The 23686-nt window shown below is 47.4% G+C and overlaps 1 protein-coding gene across 1 annotated transcript in view; it reads left to right on the forward strand.

The window, feature by feature from the left end:
* Positions 1 to 17074, forward strand: part of LOC6603838 (midnolin homolog) — a gene marked incomplete at its 3' end in the record, with an annotated part of 85187 nt that extends 68113 nt beyond the window's left edge. The window contains exon 4 of the mRNA XM_026994118.1: positions 16877 to 17074. Within this exon, the coding sequence (XP_026849919.1) occupies positions 16877 to 17074 (198 nt within the window). The remainder of the gene's footprint in view (positions 1 to 16876) is intronic.
* Between the last annotated feature and the right edge of the window lie 6612 nt (positions 17075 to 23686).

A 23686-nucleotide genomic window follows, 5' to 3' on the forward strand; every position in this document is an offset into this window, starting at 1 on the left:
TTCCCCAGTATTTGCTCTCCTCCAGTCCTCCAGTCATTTCTCGTTGCAATCCAAACATAAGGAATGCTCGCATTTGCCTCGTTATGCAAAAAAATAGAGAAATGAGAGGGGGAGAGGGAGAGACACCCCCCACACACCCCACACCCCCCCAAAAGCCAAGCAACAATGCCTTGGGTGCCTTTTGCAGTCTTTTCCTTAGTGTCTCTTGTGTCGTCTCTGGTGTGTGCCTTGTGTCTTGTATCTTAAGCCAACAATGTCAACATTTTTCCCTGACATTTTGCTTGAGCATTTTCCCCCTACCCCCGCGCCCCCACGCCCCCGCCCCCTGCACACACACATGAGTTTTTTCCTTATCATGTGTGGCCCCTGACATAACTCGGATAGTTTCTGCTGCTCGTGAGTAATTTAATCATAGTTTTTGTCATATTTTCCAACGCTCTAATAGACCCCCCTCCCCCCCAAATGGTGGAGGGAAAGGGCAAAAGAAAAGCCATTTCCATGTGGGAAAAAAGTACCGTGGGAATCTCGATTTGTCGTGGCATGTGTTTCCTCCATTTTTCTTTCGAAACAGAATGGAATGTTCTGCTTCTGCTTCTGCTTCTGGTGCTCGTAATTGAATTGCTGGAAATTATCGATTGTCGTCTGGTGGAGAAAACTTTTGCTTTGCTTTTGGAGAGACAGTTCTCAGTTTTAGAGGAAACTTTCGGGTCGGACATTAGCCTGAGAAAACCCTGAAAGATGTCTCAAAAAGAGAGAGCGACAGAGAGGGGGGAAAACTTTTCGTCAAACGACATTCGCATGCATTTTTAATGCACCAGCTGTTGGGGTGAGGGGAGGGGGGGGAGGCCCAAACAAGTTTAAACTAAAGGGAAGGCCATGAAAGGCCAAAGGTTATGTAAAGAGAGGGCTTGTGGGTGCCTGCCTCTCTCTCTGTCTCTCTCTGTGTGGCAGGACATTCGCGTGTCAGCTCTGACGCAATGCGACAGGAAGTACGTGTGTGGTGCGGCAACTGTACCCCTCTGCCGTTTTTTAGACCAGCAGCCAACAAAAAAAAAAGAAGAAAAAAGCTGTAAACCAGCGAAAATTGAATTACTTTTTAGCCCCTCACACCCTTAAACCCTTCAACCTTAAACCTTAATCGTTGCCGCTTGACTTGACCTCAAATTGTACGTCTCTATATATGGGATGTGTGTCACAGCCAAGAGGGTTAAAGGCGAACCCTTGAAATCAAAAGAAATTCCAATCGAATCAGGGAATCCCCAGGGGAAAGAGAAAGAGAAACCCTCAACTAATTGTTCACTTCCTACTCGACAGAGAGGCCTTTAATTGAAACATTGACTTTTTGTGCTTCACAAAAGATTTAAATTCATTTGAAAGACACCGAAATCCAAGGAACGGGGATATGGGCATAAGAGTAGTGGCCTCAGGGACTCTGACAGATCAGATACTTAACTCTCGCTGACAGGGGGGACATGGGCAGGGAGGACAGGGGCAGGGGGGCGGGACAGGGGCAGGCGGGCCTCAAAAGGAAGCACTCAATTTATGCAAATCGCATGTAAATCTGTTTGAGAGCAAGCCCCTGAATGTCACTAGAGGGTTGTGCCATGGCTATAGGGGTGGTGTGGGGAGGGGGTGGAGAGGGTAAATTGCATGCTGAACTGTTTGCAGAGATGCGGGATACCCGTACAGTGCAGTACTCCTGCCTGCTGCCTGCTGCCTCCTGCCACTGAAGGATGCTTAATACGACTTCACTTGAATCAAAAATGTGTGTGTGAGACATTTTCTAATGCCCGTTAAATGCCCAGCCACAGTTGGAGAGCCACTGTCATTGCCAATAAAATGGAAATGGAAATGTAAAAATGTAATAAAAGAAAAAGAAGAAAGAGAGGGAGAGGCAGAGCCCTAGACATATGTAGAAGAGCGATAATGTCAGGGCCATAAAAAATAATGAAGCAAGACGTGCAAAAAGTCAAGGGGAAGGGGATTAAAGGGGAGTAGGGGAGAGGGGAGTGCTTGGAAATCAGGCCACTAATGCTGAAAATGCCAAGAGAGGAGAAAAAAAATCAATAGAAAGGGAATTAAAAGAAAAGACAACCAAACTTAAAGTCTAGCAAATGGGTAGCTACAGATGTGCAGTGCTGGAAAGTGGCTTAAGACACAACAATATGGCACTTTTCAACACTAAATATCTCCATAGCAAAGGTAGCTCTCATCTGTGGCAACTGTACCAGCAGTGCAGTGTTGGAAAGTGGCTTAAAACACAGCAATTTGGCACTTTTGAATACTACACATCAGATCCATATCTAAGCTTACTTTTACCTGTTTCTGTGGCACCTCAATGTGAAATTGTTGACCAAAGAGGCTGTGTTTATATCTCACACGGACTATCAGTGTTGGTAAGTGAGTTTTTAGTGTTTAATTTGTATTCTTGGGGCGCTTTGGGGCGTTTTTTTTTCTGTAATGTAGGTGCGAAGTCTGTATTTCTTGAACTTGCAGCTTTGTAGTGTTGGAAAATACCCATTTAAAGTAGTTCCGGTCGCTTCAGGATATCTTTTCAACCTGAAATGCATTTCGAAGCTATTTCCAATTGAAATACAAAACAGCAGAGGCAGTTTTTCACTAGCTTACCATTTGGTAGTGTTGGAAAATGCCCTTGCAGTAGAGACGAGTTCCACTCAATGGAAAGCGACGACTCCTACGGCAGTAAATGTGCGGAAAAGTGGCCTTTCAGTGGCGCTGCCTCGAAAATTCTGGAAAATTGTTTAAAGCCATTCCTCTGATTCAATTCATGGCTGAATGCATTTGAAGTGCAGTAGGTAACAGGTAACACACACACACACACACACACACACACACACACGCACAGAAGGCACAAGAAATAAAAGGAGCAAAGGCAATCCTGCAACAAGGACTCTCTCAATAAACAGGCTCCATTTCTGCTCCGTTTTTTTTTTGTGTTTTGTATTGTTTGTTTCTTCTATTTTGTGATAGCCTCAGGTGGAACAACCAGAGCGTTGACGGTACTCCATGGAGGAGGAGGTGGAGGAGGAGGGTTGCTTGTAAGCCACCTCTGGATCTGCTCTGGTCCTTGGTTGCTAATGGAGTTGCCTGCTGCCTCGTTTGAGCTCAAAGTGCAGACACGTGCCATAAGCCGTGCCACAGTAGGGGTTGGGTTTCATGGGTTAACATTCGCACAGTCGCGGTGCAGAATATTGCAGACTGTCGTCGCCTTTTTCGGGGGTTCATTGGACATGGCTGGAACGCACCCGTGACGGATTTGCATGGCCACAACGATGGAGAGCCACCCTGGAAAGCAGCCACCAACCCCAGACCACCCCCAGGACCACCCCCAGGACCACCCATACATCATTCAAAATATGCAAGCCACCCTTCCGTTTGGCGCTGTTGCGCTATCACAAGCTGCCACACGTTGGCATTTGCAACATTCAACATTTTGTGTTTTGCTTATCAGCCAGGAAGCACTTTTCCTTCGAGGGTTGTTTACCATGCCGTGCCGTGCCGTGCCGTGTTGCAGGGTGGATTCCAGCATGAGGTGGTCCCTGCAATCGATATGACGACCAGCAGGGACGGGGACTGGGACGGGGACTGCGACTGGGACCCTCCTGTTGGCTCTTTGGGCTTGTGGTAGGCACAACAATTGTCCATTGACCATCTACCGAAAAGCTACAGCTCCAAAGCGCCACCCCCCCCAAAAAAAAACCACACTCTCCCTTGTAGAATCCCTCTCCAGCCTGCTCCTCGAGTTACACAAAGTTAAACACTCGATAAGCGAGGGTTTTCCTTGTTTTTTCCTTCTCTTTTTTGCTGTTGTTGCTGTTGTTTTTGTATTTTATGATTTTTATATAGAACTTGGTTCGTTTCGTACCGTTGCTCCTGACAGCCATTGATGTTGTCCATCCCCGTCTGGGGATTCATTTTACCTCCTCCTACTCCACCTCCTACTCCTCCTCCTCCTCCTCATCCACCTCCTCCTCAAATTGTCGCAAAAATATTTTGTTTCACACTCCTGTTTCTGCTCCTGCTGTTTGCTTCCCCTCCTCCTTTGCCTCCCCTGCCACCTCCTCGTCTCATTTGCATTTGTTTGCACAGGTCTTGAGAGCATTTTTCTAATTTTAAACCAATTAAAGTTGCCCAAAACTTGCATCCTGACTGAGTCCTGAATCCTGACAAGCTAATCCACGGGCTAAAAGGCTTCCCCTCTGGCAGGTATTTATTTTCATTAAAGATGTCGAAAGTTTTCAATTTCATTGCCGCGTACAAGGCGGAAGGAAACTGGAAATTGAATTTCTTGTCTTTTCTTTTCTTTTTTTCCAGGGGGGCTTCAAGAGCAGATTCTCAAAAGATTTTTCCTCCTAATGATTAGGGGAAAATTCGGGTATTACAAAGGCTACGAGGGTGGGTTTTTCGCAGGTAAAACTTTCGCTTGAGGGATGCTCGAAAGGTGCCCCCCCCCCCGTCCGTTTGTTGCAACTCTTTTTTGGTTTAGGCCACGGTTCAGCAAGCACTGACTAGGCACTTTCCATTTTGCCTCCTTTCGCCGATACTCTTACATTCTCCAAGTAAAACAATACCTCTAGACGAAGACAAAGCATTTGGTATGGGATTACCATTCAACACCTCGCTGTGAGCATATGAGATGTGCCACAAAACGGGGCACAAGTGGGGATTTCATGGCTTACATTCGCCTTTTGTTTTTTGTTTTGTTTTTGTTGTGGCTTTCAAAGCAGTCCGGACCTTAAGTTTTCTTGTTTGAAAACTTGTGACAAAATCGCATTAAATTTAATATAATTTTTGTTGATTATCACATTTGCAAAACTCTCACAGCCGACAGCAGCAGTGGCATCATTATCGCCCTCATTTGACGTTGAATGCCACATCACGTTCGCTTTCGTCGCGCACACACACACACACAGACATTTGTTGAATAATGAATCGTATCTGTCATGACAATTGTGGGGCCTCCTCAGACGCTGCTGTCTTTGCCCCTGCACCTGCACCTGCCCCCTGGCTCCGTTTCTCCGTTGAATGGAAAATTGCGGCTGTTGTAAATCAAATTTGCGACAGTTTTTCCTCATTTCCTGTCGATTGCTAAGCAAAACAAACACAAATCGTAAGCAAATCATTAGCAGTTCATAAACAAAAGTGAATTTATTGTAATTTGCATATTAACGACGATTGCGTGATGGCCTGATTGCTTGCTTTTGCCTACAGTTTTAGAGTAGCCCGCCCAGTGGCTGTGGAACCCAAGAGGGAGACGCGACTGTTGGGTCTAACAGCTGCAATGTTAACAGCGTTATGTTAACTGCTTTCATGATCGAGCAGTATGAGACAGTATGTTAACTGCTTGCTCCTCCGCCTCTGTTAGCTTGTGGGGACTGTTAAAAGCCAGTGCTCGTGCAACTGTTTGCATGGAATTTCCTCAATCAATTTGTATCGCAGAGATTTGAGATATTTTCAGGCAGAGTTTAAATATATTTCGAAACCATTTTTAATGAAATGTATACCAGCTATACCCACAATGAGTCTAAAACTGTTTGCAACTATTTGACGTGGATTTTAGCAGTTCTTAAAAGCAATTTTGGAACGCCAGTGCCAGTGCCAGGGCCTGTGCCTGTCTGATGCAATTTCAAGACACATGAGAATGAGTGAGATAGCTATAGAAATAGCGGTTAGAGGGAGAGGGAGAGAGAGAGAGCAAGACCCCACACTCTTTTCACACTTTTATATTAATGCAAGACTCTGGCAGACAACTAGTTTAGTGTCAACATTGTATGAGTAATGAGGCTTCAGAGAGAAGAGGAGCCGTGCCCCAGAGAGAGAGAGATAGCTGGATAGTGACGGCCTGAAGAAGGCTTTTGTTATGGCAAAAGCCAAGGCATCATCCAAGAGAGCCCCAGCCAACAGCCGGTGACTACACTGAGAGAAATGTCTAGGTAGAAAAGATTTCCATATAGGAAAATGGATTATAGTCGTATATTTCGTAGCAAAGCAAAGCTTTTGCCGGCTTTTTGCCGCAGTGTCTCTTCAATGGCTGTTGCCTTGGCCCAAGGGGTCCCTGATGCTGCTGCTTCGTGCATGTGTAATCAACATTAAACTGTATTTTGTAATCAACCCACTCACACACACACACCCACACACACACCCCACACACACACCCCACACACACACACGCATGGCTTTTTCCAAGCGGAAGTGAAAGCTGGCAAAGGGAAAGAAAAAAGCGAAGAGAATGCCGTTTGCAGGTGTCGTCCTCCTTTTCTGTATTTTTTTTTTCTTGCAGAGGAAAAACTGCAACTCATGCTGGAAAAACGACGTGTGGCCAGGGGGGGGGGGGGGGGAGGTTGCAGAGGCCGTAGAGCAAACACATTATAAAATCTATACACGCTCTAAGCGCACTTTTAACCCATTAACGCCCCTGCCCCCACACACACAAAAGGGGGGGAGGGGAGGGGAGGGGCGAGGCCTGCATCAGGCAGTTCCTGCTGGCTGGCTGGTGTCCTTCCTCCCACTCTTTTGGGGATGCTGCTGTTCCTGACTTAATGTTTGCCTGATGACGTGGCTGAAAGTTGTACGTAAACCCCCCCCCCAACGACCCCCCCCACCACCCCCCCCACCCATATTTGCTGCTGCCGCTGCTGTTCCTTTTTCCTGAAGAAAATAGTGTCAACTTCTGTGTTTGCGGCATTTTAATGCAGGCCCTCGCACAGCCATGGGGCACTATTAACACTGGCAGGCCCCCCCCCCCCCACACCCACCCCCCTACCCTCCGCCAGGCAGCCCCTTGCCCTCCCCCCCTCATAAGGCTTCAGGCTTTGTCTATTGTTTCCTGCACTTTTTTTTTGTTGTCCTATTTTGCCTTCGACAAAACGTTTTATCGTCTGTGCATAATAAATTTTCGTCTAAGTTCTTTGGATGTTGCGTATTCAACGAGTTTTCAAAGAGGGTGTGAGGGATATCCGGGGGGAGGGGGCAGGGGAGTGGAGTGTCTTCCTTTTTTGACTATGAAGCTATTGACATATGACAGAAGGAGGAGAGGAGAAGCGGGAGAGAAGAGCAGAAGGAGCTGTGACTGCAGTCCATATTCGAAGACAGTGGATCTCCCTCTCTCCCCCTCTCCCTCCCCCACTCCCTTGTGTCGCATTAGACACACTTGGCTTGAGTTGTGGCCTGCCACCAATTCTGTTGCGGCTTCTTCTGCTTCTTGTATTTTCTTATCCAAAACGGTAACTGATGTCATTATGTATATGCTAGACACTATCCCCCCCCCCCCCCCCCACTCCCCTCTCTCTCTCTCTCTGTTTGGGAAACAGCTGCTCGTTCAGTCAGTGGCTGTCAAACCCCTGGCCCTGCCGCTGCGCACAAAAGCAGGCTACACTTTTTGCCCATCTCCTCTTCGTCGTCGTTTTTTTCTTCTTCCGAAACTTTGACCATATTTTCGAAAGGGGAGTGGGGGGGGGGGGGGGTGGCTGCACTGCACTCCTCCTGTCTGTGTGCTCCTGCTCGTTTGTAATTATTTTAAAAGCGCAACTTGTGCACGTAACGACATTTGTGGTGCAAAAACACACAGCACTCGGCGTGGAAGGGGCAAAAGGGGCCACAAGTCAGCGATTGCCACTTTTAGGAGAACATAAACAAAAGCATTTTGCCAAAGATTGCTCAAGGAGTGCTCCCAAGTGGACGGGGGGCAGGACGGGGGGCAGGAAAGGCTGCAATTTTCGGAAAGAGACTTTATTTGAATGGAATTTAAGTTTCCATCGCCCCACCACTCCACAACCCAACAAAAAAAACTACAAATTCTCCTCACATATCATGGAGAAGAAACCAAACTCCTACCCCCTACCCCCCCAAAGAAGGGGGGAGTGTAGGGGACTTTGCCCTCGGAAAAATCTCATAAAGAATCTGCACCTAAGGAAAACTTTTTCGGCGACGTTTGCCGTCTGCGCCCAAGTATCCCTCCCCCACCCCTCCCACCGAAAAGCAGGCCAAACACTTAGACACTGCCACGCCTACCCCTTAAACCCCCGCTGCCGCTGCCGCTGCCGCCCACTTATCAAAGTTCATATTTACAAAACTTCAGGCAGGCGGAGGGCAGTGAGAGACGGAGTCAAGTGCACTATAGACTCCAGAGAGGAGGGAGAGTACAGGGGGGGCGGGTACGGAATAGCTTCCGGCGCCGCGGGCCATTAGCTGAAGAGACGGAAGACGAAAGACGAAAGACGGAGACCCCTGGAGGCCACTTGGCCAGTGCCTGACTGGCGGCACTGTCGGAAAAGTCAGCGACTTGATAATGATAATGAGTGAAAATGTTGATTATCTCTCTCTGAGAGCGGGGAGCGGAGAGCGGAGAGAATGCTCCACGTACTCCACTCCTCCGGGGAGTACTTCTTCTGGGGGGCTCCTTCAGAGAACGATTGTTATGCAAAGGAGCAGAAGGAGTTGAACAAATTAAATTGCTGCAAAAATGTTTGCCAGCACTTGACTTGTCTTCCAAAGGGGGAGGGGGGCATGGTTGGGGGGGGGAGTTTAACCCTTAAACTCCATTCGGCATTTTGTGCATTTGAAATATGCGTAAGTGGCAGAATCCCCTTCTTGCCCCTTGAAGCGGCAAAAGCATGCTCATCTGCCAAGCCAACAGACATTCGAGGGGCATGGGTGGGGAGTGGGGGGTGCAGTGGGGGTGGTGTCTATTATAATTCTCATTCAGCATCGAATTTAGCATCTCAAGAGCTGTCTGAAGACTGTCTCTCTGTCTCTCCCTCCCCTGTGCCCTGTTCCCTGTTCACTTGTAAGTTTTCCCAACAATTTCCATTTCTACTTTCGATCTGCCCTGCCAAATATTTTCTTAATTATTTGTCGCCAGACTTTTCCTTTCGCATTTAACACTCAATTAAACCTGCAGAATTTTCAATAATTTTCCATTAAATTTAATCTTTGATTTGCGCGACAGAGAGAGAGAGAGAGAGAGAGAGAGAGGGGAAGGCCCTCCCTTTTTGGGGAATCAGAGACGAGAATTTGTATTATTGAGGGGCGCGCATTTCGTATTTATGAGTTTTAAATTAAAATGCAATCTCGAGGTTCGTTCTCCTTGAATACTTATTGATTTTTGCCAAAACAAGACAAAAAAGAAAAGCGAATATTATGGAAAAGGATAAGTCTGCCAGAGGCCTCCTCGGACAATTTGCAGCAAAACGGTTTAGTGGCGGCCACAGAGCGGTGGAGGAGGGCAGGGGCAAGGGGCAGGAGGACCTTCCAGAAAGTGTGCAAAAGTTGTCCCTTATTGAGCCTTCAATTTGGCCATGTCCTGGCGCAATGTTTGGCTTAAATATTTTATTTGCCATTCGATATATCCCTTCTCCGTTTTGCCATTGAATGTATGGCGTTCTCAGGATTGACAGGAGTTGAAAGCATGTTTTTCTTTTTGTGTTGGGGTTGGATTTGTCTTCGAACAAGTCGAAGATGGAATGCTCTATGAGGGACGAAAAGGTTTCTGCTTCTCAGTGGCTCTGGAACTGCCATCGAAGCAGTTCTTCGGTTACTACAGCAAGCAGTTCATTGTCGAAGAGTATAGATAAGGTTTCAGAGCCACTGCCTGACCAGAGAACATGTTGCGATCTGCAGCTGAAAGCAGTGCAGTAGTGCAGTGTAGTAGATGCACTGCTTTCACTGAGAACTGCTTTGAGCTCCCCTGCGCAGCATCTTTCATGTCTATTCCCTGCTACCCTGCCCTTCCCTCGTGGGACGGCAAACACAACACAGCTCCAAGAAATCCAAGAAATACATTTTGCGTCTTTTCGTTCGTCTGTCAGCCATTTGTGAGCCCTCGCTGGGTATCCGCCTCTCTGGCCTCGCCTAATCCCCCGTCTATCCTCTGCATAGTATGTGCCCCAAAGGCCTGTCTGATTGTCTGTCTGTGTCGAACTCTCCATCTTCCGCCCTGCCCTGATTTCGGGCCCCCAGAAGTGTCCGCCCCGTCGATGTGGCATCTCCAAAAGTGTTAACTTGTTTGGCCAAGATTTACAAGTCGTCGTTGATTTCTTTTGCCCACCTTTTTCGTCGGAGTCGAGTGGAGTGTAGCGCCCTGAGGCCTGGGATTCAAATCCAGCTGACAAAAGCATAAATCGGGTTTTGGACTCACTTTGATGTGGAAGTGGCAGTCATTCAGTCACTGGCTGTGGCAACATAACTGGAGGCATCCATTCTGTTCCTTTTGACAGACCTCCCATAACCCCACCCCCTCCCCCCCGTCACCCCGCAAGAATTGTTGTAATTTTCAATTTCTGTCAAAACGAATCAAGTCGAGAGGACACCTTGGGAAAACCACTTAACCGCACTTAATGCCACAAACAATTTTACAATTTCAACTGTGGTCTGTCGCCTGTCGTCTGGGATGGCAGGACCTGCCTCCCCTCACCCCCCTCGTGCCACCCATCCCTCGCATAAGTGCCCGCTCGGCACATGGCATGGCTCTTTTTGCAGTCATTAAAGTTAATTGTGTGTTCGGTGAAGAGAATTGTGCGCAAAACTGAGGCGAACAGACTATCAAAAGGCCCCACACCACCCCCCCGCCTGTCGTTGCGGCACCTGCAGTGATGAAAGGAGCTGTCTCATTGCCTCAGATGTGCACACGTCTCGGTGCCACACACATCTGTACGCACCTCATAACTGCTGAAACGCCTGCAAGAAGCCCTTTTTTCTTTAAATCCTTCGATTCCATAAATTAACGCACGCTTTGACTCTCCGCTGGCAAAAAGGGGAAATTATTTTTAATTAATAATAAGTTTTTAAGTGCGTTGTCGTCCTGCCACACCCCCTGCCCCTGCCACCGCCCCCGCCCCTGCCCCTGCCCTTATTTCTTCACCGTTGAACTTTACGTAATTCAATGCTCCTTGGCTTCTTTCTGTTGTTGCACGGCGGCATGGTGCTTCTCTGGTGCCTCGTTCGCTTCTCTCATTTTCATTCTATTAATTAAATTAAAAAGTTCTCAGCCATCGTTGTCGTCAGCGAGAATGGGATTCTATCCCCTTACCTCTGGGGGCACCCTCCACCCTCCACGCTCCTCTGCTCCTCTCCTCCTCCCTTCAGCATCTCATCAGCATGAAAACTATGCAAACGACAGCAAAAAACATGGAAATTATCTTGAAATGCTTCCAACGCCGCCGCGCCTTCGCTCGGCTTATGAAAGTTTTAACAGCACTTTTTGCAGTTTAACATGCATTGCTTGGGTACTTTGTCTCTTTCGAAAGTTTTTGTTGTTGCTTGCAACAGCAAGTTGTAGTTGTAGCTTTTTCAAATGTTTAATGAATTTTAAATGAGAATGGCAGTGGCTGCAGAACTGCTGCTCGTTCAAGCAGAATATAAGCTACTGTTGCAAGCAGTGGTTTATCCAAGTCTAAGAGTTGCTGTAGTTGATGCACAGCTTTAAATGCGATCGAAGACAGTTTGAGAACTGTTTCTGATATTAATGTTAACAGTTTGATGTCATCATTAGTGTAAGCAGTTCAAAAGGTTCTCTGTGGCTAACAGTTTCTCCTCTTATGAACAGCTTGATGGATGCTCTTTCTAACAGTTTTTCAGCCTCTTTAAATAACACTTTTGATCGTTTGTCTAGCAAGCAGTTGCTCTATTGGTACACATTAACAGTGGGAACAAGCCATTCTGTAAACAGTTTGACAGTAACCCGATAAAGCTGTTTCTGCTGCCTTTGTTCTTATTTTCCAATATGCAAATCATTTAAACAATTTCAATCAACCCTGTCGGTCTGGCCCAACGATTTAATTGAACTCTGCAGAAATTAACAGTCAATGCCACATGCCCCATTGCCCCTCCAGCCACGAATATGCCTTCTTCAGTAGTTTAAACAGTTCATTGCAACATGTTTTTTCTACTCTTTTTTTTCCCCCCCGGGCAGCAGTTTCTTGTTTCTGTTTTTCTTTCTTTTTTTTTTGCTGCATTTTCTCTCCCCCGGCAATTATGCATTATTTACAAAAGTTAATTGCCGACGCGCGTAACAGCAGCCTTTATTGTTGTACGCCAGTGCCACGCCCACAGTTGCCACACGCCCCCAGCCTGTACAACGAGTAGGAGGGCAATTAACAAACATTATTGACTCGAATTGGAGGAGGGTGGAGGAGGAGGGAGGAGGGTGGAGGAGGAGGAGGGAGGAGGAGGAGTCCTCCGTAGTGGAGTACCAGTGGCAGTCCATGAGTCGTCCATGAGTACAGTCCTGTTTCAGTTGGTGGCACGGCGGCACTTTGAAATGCTAATGAAATTGCCTTTTAAAGTACGATGTAAAAAAAATGAAGCACAATCAGGAATGTCCTGCTCGGTTCTGCCCAGCAGAAAGTCACCCTTTTTTTGCTTTTGCTTTTGCTTTTTGTTTAATTGATAAATTGATTAAATTGCAAAAAGAGCCTTAATTGCATGCCAAGTGAGAGTCAGCAGTGAGGCCACATCATGTGGCATGCAACACACACACACACACACAGAGAGAGAGAGAGGGGGGTGCAGGGGCCTGTCCTTTTTGGCAAATTGCATTTAGACCATTGTTCCCAGCGACCAAAAGACGGCTTCCATACGGGGTTCCATTTGGGGGTTGGGGGGTGTGGCGAGGGGCGAGGGGCGAGGGGTTTGTTAATGCGATGTATTTTGTCAGCATTTCAAGTGTCGCCGCATCAGCTTTGCTTTCAATTGGATTTTTGGCTTTTGTCTGGCCGTCGACCAATTTCCAGGATAAATTACTGATTTACGTCCATTGTCTGGCGCTCCTTCGTTTAGTTACATTCTGCGGAGGTCAATGAGGGGGGTCGAGGCACAATCCATCTCCAAGCGGAAAACCTACGAGCGAATGGCAGGACTTTTCACGACGCCTCATAATCATGGGCGATCCTCTTTTATGGCTGCAAAATAAATCCTTTGCCAGCTCAACACTTTCTTGATTTGGTCAGTAGTTTTAGTAGCCCACCCAAACTCCCCCCCACCCCCCCGAAAGCTATAAATGGGATTTACAGTTCTCGGGGAATCGTTTAACCAAAAGATGTATCCCCCAGATACGACGAGTGGCTCTCAGTGGTTTATTTTCGTGCATCTTTGGCTCCTTGTTTTTTGGTCACTTTTTTTCCATATCTTTGCCTCACTTTCTGTCTTGTATTTTCCACTTTTTCTCTGTATTTTTTTTTTTCGTTTTTTCTCCCCTTTTTCTCCTCCTTTTTTTCTTATTTTTCCCCTCTTTCTTTTTTTTCTTTCTTTTTTTTTTTCTTTTTTTCTACTCTTTTTTTCTATTTCTATCCTATTTTTTCTTTTTTTCTCCTCTTTTTATCCTTTTTTCTCCTCTTTTTTTCTCCTTTTTATACCCGATACTCAAAATGAGTATTGGGGTATATTAGATTTGTGGTAAAAGTGGATGTGTGTAACGTCCAGAAGGAATCGTTTCCGACCCCATAAAGTATATATATTCTTGATCAGCATCAATAGCCGAGTCGATTGAGCCATGTCTGTCTGTCCGTCTGTCCGTCTGTCCGTCTGTCCGTCCGTCCGTCTGTCCGTCTGTCCGTCTGTCCGTCTGTCCGTCCCCTTCAGCGCCTAATGCTCAAAGACTATAAGAGCTAGAGCAACGATGTTTTGGATCCAGACTTCTGTGATATGTCACTGCTCCAAAAATATTTCAAAACTTTGCCCCGCCCACTTCCGCCCCCACAAAGGGCGAAAATCTGTGGCATCCACAATTTTGACGATACGAGAAAACTAAAAACGCAGAATCGTAGAAGATGACTATATCTTCTAGAGTGCAAAATCTGAACCAGATCGTATAATTATTACAGCCAGAATCACGAAAACAATTTCACTCTTTCTCGCTCTGTCTCACTCTAACACACAGGTTTCATGGTCGGTTTTGCCAATTGCAAAATATGAGTTCAAGGATCTCAGAACCTATAAAAGCCAGAGCAACCAAATTTGGTATCCACACTCCTGTGATATCGGACCTTGACCGTTTCCTGTCCAAATTTCGCCACACCCCCTTCCGCCCCCGCAAAGGACGAAAATCTGAGGCAACCACAAATCTCAGAGACTATTAAGGCTAGAGTAACCAAATTTGGTACACACACTCCTTTAAGATGACACTATAAAACGTATATCTCAGAATTTCGCCCCACCCCCATCCGCCCCCACAAAGGACGAAAATCTGTTGCATCCACAATATTGCAGATTTGAGAAAACTAAAAACGCAGAATCATAGATAATAACCATATCTATCAGGTTGCTGAATCTGGATCAGATCAGATCATTTTCATAGCCAAAAGGAGCAAATCAATTTGCACTGGCTACGCAGCGCCCGACGTCACGCTCAGACTGATTTTCTGTCTCTCTCGCACGCACTCTTTGTCGTGTCGTTAAATATTAGCGGCGTCTGCCGGAGGAGAGCCATACTGACTTAGTATCGGGTATAACCGTAGAGTTGCGGTGTCCGCAGCAACTCACAACGTTCCCCCTCGTTTTCTCCTCTTTTTTTGTCTTTTTTTCTCCTCCTTTTTTTACCAATTTATTGCATTTATTCGATGAAGTTTTTCCCTCCTTTTTTAAGCTTTTTTTTCTTCGTTTTTTCCTGGTTTTGCTTTGATTTAATTTAGCCTCTCTTCTGCTTTCTAACCCCTTCTTCCCCCTCCCTCTCACTCCTGCTGCTCTCGCAATTTGCGGGCTTTGTTCAATTGGCTTTTCTCTTGTCGCAAGTCCTGTCCGACTAGTGTTCTCGCCTTGTCCTGTCCTGTCCTGTCCTGTCCTGTCTGTCACTCCGTTGCGATGCGATGCGTCAGCAGTACGTAGTCCTCGCATTTCTGTGGCGCTTTCTTTCGAATAAATCACCCGAGAAATAAACCCAAAGTAAAGTGTAGGAAAACTTAGTTTAAAGTTTTTCCAGGGCAGGGCAGGGGCGGGGGCAGGGGCGGGGGCGGGGGCAGGGCCATGTGGTTGTTGGCTTTTCAATTTTCCACATAATGGAAATACTCTCATGCATAATGCTACCCCGCTACCCCAATCTCCCGCTCCCTCTCTCTCCCAATCTCCCACTCTCCCGCTAAAGCTAATGCTGATGCTGGATGTTGGCAACTCTGGTCTTTGTGGTTGCCATTCTCATTGCATAATGTGCAGAAAAGCGCTTCCTTTTGGGGGGCTGTGCATGGTTTATGGGGAACATATTTTATTGATTGCACGTCCATCTACTGCTCCTCCAACTCCTCCCCCCCTCCCCCCTTTCGTGGACAACGTGTTTTGGCACAAGTTTATGAGATTTCCTTCGCTCTTTCCACCCAAAAATCATTCGAAAAGTCTTCTGTTCTTTCATTTCTTATGGCAGACCCAAATAAATTGCTTATTTGTAGCGACAATTTGCGGTAATTTTGTGATTTGTGATTTGGGGGTGCGGGAGTGGGGGGGGGTGACATCATCCCTTGGGAGTGGTCGTGGCCGTGGTCGAGGGTGGATCTATCTATCCCTTGGGTTCATGTCGTATTTGCTTTAGCTATTAATTAAACATATTTGCTGCTCCTCCGCTCACCCCCTCACCCCCTCCGCTCCCCCCCCTCCCTCTGGCTCTTCCATAATTCATTTTGTTTGTGGACAACTCTTTGGGGGGAGATATTTGTGGGGCTTTTCCTTGAAACTAACTGCCTTAATATAGGACGACGGGGAGCAGCCTCTCTCCCCAAAAAAAACTCTGTAAAGTTCCAAAGGTTTTTCCGGAATTCGAGGCACAGGTTTTCCACGTCTTTCGCTTTTTTTTAAAAGGCCCTGAATTCCATCGCTGTGCCCCACTCTGCTTGATTACAATTTATTGACTGACTTGAATGCCGCAAAAAAATTCATGGGTCCGGCAGGAGTGGGCCCACGCCACGCCCCACGCCCCACGCCCCACGCCCACGCCCACTTGTATGCATATCGTTAGCAAATTGCAGGCTCACCAGGAAAGGCATCTAAAACCCCATGGAAGTGGGGGAGGCGAGGGGCTAAAAGGGGTGTATGTGTGTATGTGTGTGTGTAAGCTAATATCCAACCAATTTCCCTTCTCGTTTCGCGTTTTTTCTGCTTTGGGCCTGCGGAAAAACAAGGTAGAAGCCAGAAGCTACCTGGCTGGTAATCTTGGCCAAAACACTGACTGGGCCTGGGCCTGGGCCTCGTGCTGGGCGCCTTTTGTGTTTCCGTTTTGGAAATTAGAAGCCACTGTGCCACATGCCCCGCCTCTCTGATGTCCTGCCATGCCGTCGTCCTCCCCTTTTTTTTTGGTTTTTTTGGTTTTCGAGTGCCATATAAATTTGTACAAAAGCTTAGGCAATTTTTTCGTGTGGCCCTGTGTGCCAGAGCTTCGACTCCTCATTTGCATATTCGACACATTCGAAAATAGCCTCGAAAATGGCGTCCACTCGTGAGTCCTTCCCCCCCCCCCCCCCCCCTCCTAAGTGCCAGAGAGCCCTTGGGAGCCTTAAGGGGGGGGAAAACGTATCCCCATAAAGGTTTAATTTGATAAATTTTGACAAGGAACAAAACCGGAAAACATTTGCAGCCAGAGAAAGGCTTAAATCGAGAAAAGTGAGAGTCCTGCGGGGACCCACAAAGAGCCTGGCACCCCTCCAAAGGGTGTGCTCAAAGAGGGGTCGCCTAAAACTGTCCGCAAAAGGGTGTGTAAAACTGTAAAGTGGAGGCAAAACCACTTGAACGTTTATGGATATTGACAGGGGAATGCGCAGGGCAGGGGAATGACCGAGGTAGACGTGTGAATGGCAATTGGGTGACCACAGGAATTTGTGTTGAAAACTCTGTGTGAAAAATCCCCCTCAATGAATGCTTTCTTTGGTTCTTTTTCTTGCAGCAATTTCCCGCGAAGATGGCGACGAGTCGACGGCGCACCATCATCACCATCATCATCATCATCATCGCGGCGGCCATGGCGGGCATCATAATCACGGTAACAAAGTTCCATACAATGGCTACAATTCGGAGGAATATCTGGATCGTCTCGAACCGAATGGCAATATACCCGCTGATAAAACAAATTGCAGATACGGAGGTAAGTCCTTGTCCATCATTCAGATTTTTTTGGGGGGTCGCAAATGCGCTCGGATTTTTGGGTAATTTATTGCCCCCCCGCCCCCGCCTGTGCCCATAATCTCTCATTTAGGCAGGGTGGATGGCAGGGAGGGGCAACTAATTTAATGATAAGATGTCTCGTCTGGGCCTTTGCTGGCATTAATTTATGCCTGCCACTTGCCACTGCCACTGCCACTGCCTCCATCTTGTGTCCTCCCCATTGAAGAGACGCGTGTCTAATTATGGAAGGATCTTTTGCCACTGTCGGGGAATACTTTCTTCTATTGGAAGGAACCTCTCCTCTCCCTCCCTCTCTCTACTCCCCTCTCTTCTGCTTTCTGCTGGCAATTTATCAACGTTTTGTGTCTCATTTAGCTAATGTCTCTGTTTCTGTTTCTGTTTTCTCGTTTCTGTTACATTTCATCGCCCAGCGCCTTATCTAAAGGGAAAGCATTTCCCCATTTTCACTTATCATCGCTGTACACTGTTTTCACAGTTCTTTGCTCATAATTGTAAATTGCAATTTTATGCAAACAATGGAGTGGAAAAACGAGAGGAGGAGAACGACTGCCCCACCACACCCCTCCCCCCCCCCCCCCCCCCTCCCCAATGATAAGCCTTGTGGAATGTAATGTAATGCTTTTCATTTGCTGTGGCTCCCTCTGCTACTCCAGTGGGTCCTCCTCTTGTGGCTCCTCCTGTGGCTCCTCCTGCTCCTCCTGCTGCTCCTCCTCCTGCTGCTTCTGCTCCTCCTGTGGCTCCTTCTCTCCCTGTACTCGAAGCTGTTGCTTCTTGTTTCGCCTCTCGTTTTGTCCTTGCAAAACAGGGCGCCACTCGACTTGCAGCGCTTTCACCACCCACCACCCTACCTCCCTTCCTCCCCCACTCCCCCTCTCCCTCTCTCTCGAGGAGTGTATATCCCCTCTGAAGCAGCGTATATCCTTTGTTAGCCTGTCTAGGCAATGTTTCGGAATCGGGCCATAAAACAACGGAAATGAAAATATTAACAAGCAAATGCACAGCAAAAGCAAAAGCAACAGCCACGACAGCTCCAAAAGGGGAATTATTCATAGCCGAAATGGGGAAATGGTGAAGGGGATGGGGGGGGGGGGGGGGAAATGCTCTGCATGCTCCATATATCTTTACCGGTTGCCATTATTGTTCCACAGCCCCCACAGGAGGTGCCCCCCCCACTCTGTGGCATTCTTTCAAAGTTATGCACTGCTTGACATTGAACTAATCCCCACCGCCAGGTGGTGTGCTTGTTGCAGCCGTGACTCGTGACAAAACTATTCCCGTGAAAGGGAAAACGAACGCAAGTTTGACACACAAAAAGGCGGCGGCAAAAAGTTCTTCAAGTATTTATTTAGTTGGAAAACAATGTGACGGAATAGCCCATGGCAAAGGGCAAAGCAGAGAGCAAGGATAGCCCTTGAAAAATATTCCCCCAAATCCATAACAAGCTGCAAATTCCATCAATCCAATGGACCCTGTAAGTTTCCAGCAATTGAGCCACGAAATGTGGTACCATTTGTTCGATATGGAACACTAATCCTCCACTTGTACATATAATATGGAATCTAGGGAAACTCTGGGCCCGCCCCTTGCCCTGCCCAAGGCAGGCACTCTGTTGGCGAGTACTTTTTAATTCCCTTATCCATCAAAATCAATTCCTGTGCCACTCGCCACCCCCCCACCGCCCACCGCCCACTGCCCAAGCAATCATAAAGTTATACAAGGCACAATAAATTATAGAGAGTTGTGAAAGCATTCCAGAGTTGGCACAGAGGGGGGGGGGGAGGAGGAAGGCCACCCCATTCCCTGGCAACAAAAAGCAATTTCAGTTTTTCATGCTCTGCTCCCATTTTCTGTGCTGCTGTTGTTCTGATTACATGATTTATAAGTTATCTTCAGTTGTGGAACAACAAATTGTGTACCATGGGGGGGGGTTCTTGGGGGGGAAAGAAAATCCAGTCAGGATATACGCAATTTATGTTGAAAACTCTCACAAAAGATTATTGTTTATATGCGCAAATTATGGCACAAAATATTTCTAAATAAAATTGTAAAAAAAGAGGGCAAGAGAGGGGGTGTAGGGGCTGGGGGGGGTGTAACAATTATGCGTGAAACATAAAAAAAAATGTATATATCCAAACATTTCCGCGTATTTAATTTTTGCAAAAATAGGGAAAAAAAGGAGGAGCAGCAAAGATTGGTGGCAGATTGGGGTGCAGATGCCACCTGTAAGCTGGTTTTATGGGGCACTACCCCTGGGCACCGCCCTGGCCCCCACCTGGCCTCCCCCTGGCCACCCCCTGGCCCCCACCTGGCCTCCCCCAGGCCACCCCCTGGCCTCCACCTGCCCACCCCCTGTTCGCCTTGCGAATAAATCCTTTTAACGCTTTATTTGGCTTCTGACGCGCTTTCCTTGCCGTTTCCTCTGCCTCGTGACTGGGTTTTTCCCTTTTGGGTCCTTTGTTTATTCTATATATTCTTTTTCCTTTCTCCTCTCTGTGCGTTTGTTGGTTTTTAATGCCGCTTCCGTTTGTACCTCTTCTGTCGCGCGACCCCTTTTTTTCCGGCTTGGATTTTTACCCTGTCTATTGTTTTCTTTTCTTTTTTTTTTGTTGCCCCTCAGCGAGTGCGTTGCTCCTTGGTTAACTGTCTGTGATTTAAATTTATTGGCAAAATACTTAAAGAAAATCCTCTTGTTTTTGGTGGCACTTTCTTGGGGGTGGGACGGTGGAGCGGTGGGGCTGTGGGGGGTGGGGGGTGGCTGGTGTTTACGCGCACAACCCTTTGACAATTTTCGGTTTTGTTTTCTCGCCTTTTATTTGCCAGCGTGGGGAGGTGGGAGGGGGGAGGGGGGGCAAGGTCCTTGCGCGGTCTATTTGGGGGTTTCTTTGCGGTTCATTTTCAAAATTCTAACTGGCAGCCGCGGAATCCCTGCACCGGCATTCATGATGGCTGTGGGGGCCCCCCTTCCCACCTCCTTCTCCCTTCCCCCACTTCCCACCCCCTTCTCCCTTCCCCCTTGCCCTCTTGTCAGATTTCGTTGCAGTTTATTAACCAACGGAAAAACATGTCGCCTTCTTTTACTCTTGTGGTTTTTCTTCTCTTTCTCTCTCTCTCCCTCTCGCGCTCTGCTGGCTTTTCCCCTTTTTCCTTTTGATGTCATCTTGCGTGGAACATTTTCTTCTTCTTCTTTTTTTTTTTGGTTTCGGACTAATGAAGCGACTTATGCAATGACATGGAAAATTTGCGGTTTACATTTTTTTCTTTTTCGTTTGATTTTTCTCCCTCTCTCTATCTCATTTTTTTTTTTTTTTTTGAGTGTTTTTACGGCCACTACACAGCATTTGCATGACGCCTTGAGGGGGTAGTGGGATGGAGGGGAAGTTCATCAAAAGAGCAAAAGGTTTTTGCGAAAAGGGGGGTGTAGGGGGGGGGGGGGCTTTGATAAATGAAAACTTTGCTAATTGGCTTTGGCGAATGTTGTGCGGAATGCTAAAAAGTTGCCACAGTTTGGGGCTTGCCAGCAAGGGAGGGGGGCAGGGGGGTAAATACAAAGAAATAACCATTTTGTGGGGTCTGCGGTTGAAGCTGGCAACTTGTTTCGCGCGAAAAGTAGAGAAAACAGCGATTTTGGGTGGAGAATGGAAGTAGGAAGGAAACAAATGAAATATTCCATAATTCTGGTCAAATAGATCATCAAATGGAAAGAGGATAAACGGAGGACTGGGTATCGCGTATTCATTTGTAAGTAGAGCCGCGGTCCTTGCCGCATCTTCCTGTATTTGGATGCTAGGAGGCGGAGGCGGAGGCGGTGCCGGAGAACTGAGTAGAGCCGCGGCCCTTGCCGCTCGTTAGCTCTGAAAATGAAGATCCCTGTAGGATTTGGATGCCAGGAGGTGGAGGCGGCGGCGGCGGCGGCGGAGAACGGAGTATCGCGCCTTAATTTATAAGTAAAGCCGCGGCCCATGCCTCAACTCCCAGTATTTAGATGCTAGGAGGCGGCGGCGGCGGAAAACTAAGTAGAGCCGCGGCCCTTGCCGCTCGTTAGCTTTGAAAATGAAGATCCCTCTAGGATTTGGATGCCAGGCGGCGTTCCATCAACCAAAGAGCAGTGTTTTTTGCTAAACCACTTTAAGGCGATCATAAAGGATACCCCAGAGGCGCACAGATACCCCGTTCGTCCCCGGGCTCCGTTCGCCCCCTAGTAATGCAATCAATTCTCTTTTGTGAAACTTTTCTCTGGCCAAGTGACCAAAATGAATGAAAGACTAAAAGACTTTATAATAATCCAAGTCTAAGACCAAGTCCAAGCTCTCCCGCGCCCCAAAACTTTTGGCTTACGAATGCCAATTTCCACCATTGTATTGCTGCAGCCCCAAACCGCCCCCCACCACCCACTCCTTTGTCCACCATAAGAAAATTGTCCAGAAAATATATGTATTTTGAGAATTTCATTCGCTTGCCACACCGCTTTATGCATACTAAGCTCATTATTGGGGCAAGAACTTCTTCAGGACACGGAACATCCTTTCGTCTACTTTTCTGGTGTTCTTTATTATTTCTTAACCGAAAGGGCGGATCTGGCAAGGAAAAACTTTTTAATAGTGGCAGTCGCCTTTCAGCAATGGCCATGCCCCCAGCACCCGCCACCGCCACCGCCCCCGTCTCGGTAGACAATTTGATGAGCATTTTTTTTTATTTTTTATATATTTTATTGCATCTCTTGCTGTGCGGCGGCTAACAATGCCCCATGGCCAGTGGGCTGTGGGCTGAGGGCTGTGGCATGCCCCCAAGGCAGACATTATGTCTGGAGCCGAAAGTAGCACAATATTAAAATTTCTCGCTTGTCATTATGAATTCTTTGGGAAAACCCAAGCCCCTCCCCCAACAAGGCAATAAAAAAATATAAAAAGCGCCTTTTCCCCTTAGCCTTTAAGTTGTTAATGGGTCGAGGGGGGGGATGGGGCGATGGGGGGTGAGCGTGTTGCAATCAGCATTCATTTTGAGTGACAGCTGAAGTATCCATAACGTCATCGAGGGAGGACGATGCCTGCCCAGCCTCAGGCAGAACCCACAACAGAATTAGGATTCATAATATGACAAAGTGCTGGGCTTTGGGAGGGGCAGGGGGTGGGTTGTGGGGGGATTGTGGAAATTGTAACTAAAGGTTGTGTCCTGTGCCAACTGATATCCTTGTAACACATTTGGACAGACAGGACACGGCATAGCTATGGCAGCTGCAGCTCGAAAATTGTGGTTGAAGGTGGAAACCAACCAACTCCATGCCACACACACACAGACATTCGTGTGTGTATCGGTCCACAGGGAACGAGCGTATAAGCAGGCGTCTACCCCCACACCGTCCCACCATGCCTGTGCCCCCTTGCTGTGCCTCATTCCAATGATTCCAATGGATCCTGGCTGCGTCATGTGCCTGTCCTGCACACAGAGAGAGAGAGAGATAACGCTTCCTGACAGAGCCTTGGGGCAGCGTCCGCACATCGCCGCCCCACATGCCCACCCCATTCCGCTGTAGCCCTGGCCTTGTCCTGGCCGTTGGTCTACCTATGGCCTACGCATTTAATTTTGGTCAGCCCACGGACTCCGGAGCTCTCGGTTCCAGTTCCAGTTTCCGTTTCCGTTTCCTTCCTGCCTTGCCACACGACCCGCACGCAGACTACTTCAAATTTTGATTGTCATTTACGTGACGGGGCATACAACACGAGTGTGTGTTCGGGTATCCATCTATCCATCTATCCATCTATGGGTTCTTCGATGTCTGTGTGTGTGTCTGTGTGTGTGCAAATTATTCCCATTACGTTTTTGGAGGGCCTGCATTTCAAGTTGATTGTCGTTTACATTTCGAAGAGCCCCAAATAGGCAGCAGCAGAAGGACAGGCGGCAGCAGCAGCCCCACAACAACCGATAGGATACAAATAGTGGGAGTGACGCCGAACGAGGGACGTCTTGATTGAGTCCTGGCATAGGCCTCCTCCTGTCGTCCGGCAATCGAGCAAATGTTTCGCTGATTTGTGCGATAATTCATCGATCAAAAATCGATTATTTATGCAATCGAACGCATGAATCGAGTGAATGAATGATGAATGATCGATCATTGGATGTGACATTTGACAGGCGACAGGCGTTAAAAGTGTTCTTCATTGCCGAGATACATTTAGCCCATTAAAATGCCGCTAATCAATCAAGTAATCGATTAAAAATCAATTTATCGATGGCCCAAATGAATGAAGGACTCCCTGGGGAAGGGTATGCGCTACAGAGAGGCCTATTCCCTATTTACTGACCAAACAAACATCTCTTTTGAATGCGTATCGAATGCCGTTTTGTCCTGTGAAATTGTCTACGTGTCCTTTGTGGGCAGGCCTGGCTGCAATCCGCTCAATCGTTTTGGGTGTGTTATTGCTCCATTTTTTTTTGTTCCCCCATCATTTTGTGGGGCAAACAATGACGCGTATGACGGAGCGTGTGTGTGTGTGTTTTCTGACAAACAACGGGATGATATATTGCAGTGGCAGCAGACGAGTGCCACGCCCAGTGCCTTTTGTTTGCAGTTGCC

The sequence above is a fragment of the Drosophila persimilis genome, unplaced genomic scaffold (genome assembly GCF_003286085.1).
Source record: "Drosophila persimilis strain 14011-0111.01,24,50 unplaced genomic scaffold, DperRS2 tig00001261-arrow-arrow-pilon, whole genome shotgun sequence".
Lineage (NCBI taxonomy): Eukaryota > Metazoa > Arthropoda > Insecta > Diptera > Drosophilidae > Drosophila > Drosophila persimilis.